A 5879-nucleotide genomic window follows, 5' to 3' on the forward strand; every position below is an offset into this window, starting at 1 on the left:
CCCTTAAGGAATACCTTTGAAGGTCTACTAGCCATAAAAATTGTCACCTACACTAATAAAACTGACTGCTGGTCTTAGGTAAAAAGGACATGAAATTTAGTACAGTGGCTTCATTGTTTTGGAAACCCTAATTTATATGAATAAACTATTTCAATATTAACCAGAAAAAAAATATATATATATTTTGCTTGTGCATATGCATATAACTTACCTTTTGAAACAGTCAATGCTGGAGACCACTGTGATCGCAGAATGTCAAGACAAATACTTCCATTGCTGTTTATGTTAGGATGGTATATTTTTGTTGTAAATGCAACCTGCAAAATAAAAATATTTAAATACCCAACATTTTACTGTAATAAAAGCTTTTCAGGTTGACAAGTTTAAAAGGGTCAGTCAATGCAAAACTAACATTTCAGGTTGTGGTTGAAGCTAGAAATCTTAAACCACCTAATGGTTTCTTTTAGCTTTGTGGGCCTCTAGTGGGGAGATTGCTCTGCTTGAGTGTCCAGGCTAACAGACCTAGTGGCCATCACAAGGAGCTTTTACTCCTGCAGAATGGACATGGACAATGCAACATAAACACTGAAACCACTCATGTGGTGAGCAGGAACACAGCCAAGAACTACTATGGTTGAGCAATCTTCCTGCTTGAGCTGCCAAGAGATTTAAAAAGCCACAGGGTAACTCAGCTCATCAGGCTCCATCTGTATGTCAATGATCACTCATGAGTAAACCTGGCCTTTAATTCTGATACAGTAGAGCAAAAATAGGCTAGCCATATACTGTCTGATGTCTGGCCAATCTTTGCATTACATGCAGTAAATGTGTGTGTGTCTGTGTGTGTGTACAGAGGTTTACAGGGGGGCAATAATTAGCACATACACCGGCAAAGTGCTTGTTACTTGGCAAGATTTTCCAATACACCCCCTAGTGGTACTGGTGGGGCCCCATAAGAAATATACCAAAAGGAGTCTAACAATCCTAGTCTGTTAAAGGTCAAATATTAAATCAATGTTTGTTGGATATGCAGGATTTTCAGATGACAATCATTGGTGCACTCAGAGCTACTCACCTTTGGTGGTTTGAATGGATAGTCTGTTGGGAACTGAATTGTGAGAAAGAAGACTCCACCTTGATATGGACTGTCAGGCTGCAGAAAAAAAAATGAAATTGCTTTATCAGTCAGGAAACAAAAACTTCATGTTATATCTATAACACCATTTCATCAAATCAGGGTTTGCTCACACCAACACATGCATTATGGTGCGAATACTACATGCACTGTGATGCAATGTTACAACACATCGCAGTGCTTGCTTTTTAAAACTTAATTAAATTACACTTTTAAAAGTTTGAAACTGTTGCCCGAATTCTATTGTCTGTATTCCCACTAAAGAGAAGTTCAACAATGGGCACCAATAAATATAATGATAGAGGCTCTAACTAAACAATTCCCTAAAAACTGATTTTATCCCCGTTTCTCTTACCCATGTGTGATACACCTACTGCAGGCTCCTTGCTCCTAGAAAGCAAACGATGCTACAACTAACGCCAGTATGATATATTTTTGTATTGCAGGGCCACACAGCGATGGTATTCATACTGAAAAGCACTAAGGCAACACAAGTGTCTTGCAGTCCACCACAATGGCAAAGGCAATTTATTCAAAATGAATAGGCTTCAAAGTTTGTTTCTTGTAACATGAAATAGTTTGTCTGTAACTCTGTCCTGATGTGCAGCTGCTATAGACAAAAACGTAATGAGCAGGCAGAAGGCTGGTACATTCGATAAAGAAGCCATGCACAGCTCGAATCTAGAATGGGCATAATTAAGGAAAGGCAAGGGGAAGGACCTCCAAAATATCGGAAAAGTAAAAAGGACAAGTCTACATTCCCTACCAATCTCCTTTACAACATATCACCTACTAGAAGACTTATGTAAACGACAGATGCACAATGGCCCTTTAGTATTACAACTAGAAGCAAGTAATGAGAAGACGTTGCACATGACGTCTAAGACGACACAGACTGTCACCTAACTTTAGGAGAAGCACCTACTTTCCTTTCCTCTAGTTCTACAAATCAGGCCTACATAAGATTATGCTCATATGTCCCGAGACAGATTTACATAAAACCAAAAAATACTCACTGGTCCCATAATTGTGGCCTGCCAGTGAAACACTGCGAAGAGAAAACAAATATCAGTGGGATGTTCTAATACAACACGTCAGACAAAAACAAATATAATAGCAGATAAACTTACTATCATCTCCTACTGGTCCTGCTGAGCACTGGGCTGGAGGGTCCCGCTGCAAATCTGTTAATTCCTTAAAGGCAGAAAAAGAAAAGGATTTATAGATATATACATACAGGGTAGCGTGCGTGTGTGTCTGTGTCAAACAAATTATACATTTATTCAGGGATGCACAAATACCAGGAGACACGTAGCCAAGACTCCCTAAAAATGACAGCTGCCTCCTAACTTGAGTTTTTCTCTAGTCTAGTAGCTGCAAAAGTATCTGTAGTTGTACCAAATACGGTACTTGGCATCAGTGCATCCCTAATATTTTTGTTTGCAAATGTAGCCAATTCTCCAGCAGGCGGCAGTGTAACCCTAAAATGAAAGACTCCCTGTGTCTCACAATGGACAAAGTGCTATAATCGCAGCATTCTGAAAAAGCATTTGAAAAACTCAACAGTCCAGCAACAGTGACTTGTTGTGCATTCAGCTCTAGTTAGAGAACTTTGTCAGCCAATATTTCCCCCTTTTCTTCCACATTCATCATCCCTGCAGTTTAGGGAGCTCCTTATCCTAAACATACTCCGTATACAATCCTTGACGTCACTTACACAGCCACTAATGAGGGGCACTGAGGGATGCTGGGAGTGGCATTGAAGCTCCAATTTGAAGAATATGTATTTTAGAGTGTTTGAGAATGGGGGATACCTACCTAGGCAGATAAGTTTGCTGACCTCTAACCTCTAAAAGGTACATGTAGGAGCCTGCAGTGTACTGTAAATGCTAGCCTTTGAATTTATTTTTTGTCCTGTTTTTACTGTTGTCCAACGTTCCCCTCCTTTCAATGTGTCCCAATAAAAGGAAGTGATTGGATCTACTTTTGATTGGGACAGAGATGGTTTTATTTAGTAGCCTGGGGAGAGGTCAGGATATCTGTTTTTACTGCCATCTCCCTGGTGACACCCACACCATCATTTCCTGTACCGGTGTCACAGAGACAGGACATCTCTCCAATATGGCTACAGACAGTAAGGACGACTTGACAAAGCTTCTTATTCTTACCCACTCTACCAAGAAAGTTGTGGCTTGAGCTGGACTCCACTTCAATAATGGTTCACGTTTACAAGAAGTAATTTCAAAACTTGTCCTTTTAAGAGACAATTTTTTTTTTTTGCTTTAACTTCTAAGGAATACGGCTCTCTATGCTGTCAATATAAACCCAACACATTCTGCACATCACCTCACAACTAAGTGATGAAGTGGGAAAATGGCTATTAACAGCTTCACACTTTACATCAAACACATGAAGAGTATAAATATATGCAGTGCAGAACTCTACAGACTGCAATACAACACTTGGCAGTCACCTCAAAAGGGATGTACCTAGAGTAGGAAAAAAAAAAGCCTTTAAATAACTGCATGCTTCACTGCAAATGAAAAAAAAATAATTGTATGTGTATTTGTGTAATTTTGTTTCTCAACTCCCCTACCTAAAAAGTAAACTGTTCATTGTTTTCACAAAAATGATAAACCGCTAAAAACAGGGTAGCACAGCGACTTCATGGTTAGCCAATCCGCCCTACAGATGTGGGGTTATGGGGACCGCCCTACAGATGTGGGGTTATGGGCTGAAATACCACTGTGGACGCCATCAGCTAGGAGCATCCATGTTTACTCTGATTCATGGGTGTCCCCAGAGAGCTAGAATTTCCACCCAATCCAAGTGCATGGTGGAAGGCTAAATGGTATCCGAGAAAACAGGCCCCAGTATAAAAAAGGTGTATAACTGTAGCAGAATGGACTGGGACAGTTTTATGATGTATTCGTACACTGTTGTGGAATTTTTAGTACGTATGTAAATGAGAAGAATTCTATTAAAGTAGAAGCAAATTAATTTACAATGGTTGTTTGCTTACAGTCAGCAAATATGACCTTTCCTATTAAGCCCCCCCGTTCACACCAAGACGACAGCGTTTCAGTGCTGATTCTGTACTTTATTTGGCACGTTTTTATGAGCACATTCATGTAAATGGGTAAAACGCGCAATAATTGCAGCGTGCGATTTCAAGCATTTCCCATTGAGTCTTTAGGGACAAATATGGCTGATCACGGGCGACACTACGCACAGGTGTAAACGGGGGTTATAGAAATTCATGGGATTTCTTGTTTTGAGCTCTTCAGTGCGTTATAATACATACGACAAAAGCATTGGTGTGAACGGGGCCTACGTGAGAACAGAGCTGAAGCACACAAGGCTAATTAGAACCATGAGGCAGGGAAATGCCGGTTGTCCAATGAAACCATATTCCAGCTATGAAGAGGAAAGTAACTGGACTGCAAAAATACACAATTTATTTTGTGTGTGCCTTGTGTAGGCCACACAATATGTACAAAGATCTTCTACTCCAGGAAACTTATGGATAACCAATATTGCTTTCCTCAATAATTTATGTAAATGAGGGTTACTAGGATGGTGTTAAACATTTACATGACCAAGTGCTCACTGTGTGTGCTTTAAAATGGCCACCACTCCAAGCTCACACCTGTGATAGACTACAATGTCATGTTTAGTTTACCACTTTGTATTGATTGTAGTCCCATCACAGGAGTGAGCTTGGAGCGGTGGCGACACACACAGGAAGGACAGTGTCAGCACCAATTCAGAGATGACTGGAGGAACCAGAGCCGAGTGATATACAAATAAGATAGTTTTGTTAATAGTTAAAGGTACTTGAATGTATTAAGATTTAACACCAATGGAACTTCGGGTTCGGCAAAGGCGGGGCGATTTCTAAACATGTTGCGCGACAACTAATAAGATGTTCAGGAGCACAATAATATTGTACCTTGATGTACCTAATTAGGACCATACAGAAGGTATACCAAATGTGCAGTTTTAGGCAGTGTCCCAATTGCAGAGACAAGTACATGACTGTACCTTTCATAAATATGTTGCATCTCCTGTCTAAGCCCTTTTTAGATGTACTGCTAGACTGTCCCAAAATGTGCAGAGGAAGTCAGGCATGGGGGTGAAGGAAAACAAAAATACAGTACAAAAAGCTAGGTAAAGCAACCAGCAGCATTACATGCAGCAGTTTTTAATATGAGGAATTGACAATTGCTGCTGAGGCATGATGGGACATTAAAGCTGCCCATACACCTATTATCTGCAGATTTTCTATGGTCAGATGCAAAAAGTGCAACAGATTCCTCCATCTACGCTAAACTGTGTGGATGGAGGAATCTCCCATTGTGCCAAGCTTCAGTATCTTGCTAGTCGGCCTCGCTGGCTCTCATAATACCTCAACAGTGCCTGCATCCAATCAGATTTTTCAGTATTTTGAGAGCCAGCGGGGCCGACAAGCAAGATATTGAAGCTTGGACACACACCACACACACCGGAATTCCTGCTGAAAACGGATGATCCTCGTGTTACACAGTCTCAGATCCACTTTAAAGTTGTTGAAGCAAGACTATGTAACAGACTCTTGGGTATTGTAAGCAGAACAGCGGTCTCTGCAAATCCTAGTGTCACAATAGTAATTATGCTCGGCTTCATTGTGTAAGCCTTAAGAACAAAACTGACCTAAATTACCATGTGCAAGACTGAACAGTGGCTGTCAGCTATGACTTATGGG

General features: G+C 40.5%; 1 protein-coding gene across 1 annotated transcript in view; it reads right to left on the bottom strand.

The window, feature by feature from the left end:
* The window catches only part of UBE2D1 (ubiquitin conjugating enzyme E2 D1), a 20809-nt gene that overhangs the window by 7423 nt on the left and 7507 nt on the right, over window positions 1–5879 (bottom strand). Inside the window, exons 2-5 of the mRNA XM_018558756.1 lie at window positions 2266–2329; window positions 2152–2183; window positions 1076–1153; window positions 212–317 (exon numbers count right to left, since the gene is read on the bottom strand). Of these exons, the coding sequence (XP_018414258.1) occupies window positions 212–317; window positions 1076–1153; window positions 2152–2183; window positions 2266–2329 (280 nt within the window). The remainder of the gene's footprint in view (window positions 1–211; window positions 318–1075; window positions 1154–2151; window positions 2184–2265; window positions 2330–5879) is intronic.

Source organism: Nanorana parkeri, unplaced genomic scaffold (genome assembly GCF_000935625.1).
Source record: "Nanorana parkeri isolate BGI_ZX_2015 unplaced genomic scaffold, ASM93562v1 scaffold356, whole genome shotgun sequence".
Classification (NCBI taxonomy): domain Eukaryota; kingdom Metazoa; phylum Chordata; class Amphibia; order Anura; family Dicroglossidae; genus Nanorana; species Nanorana parkeri.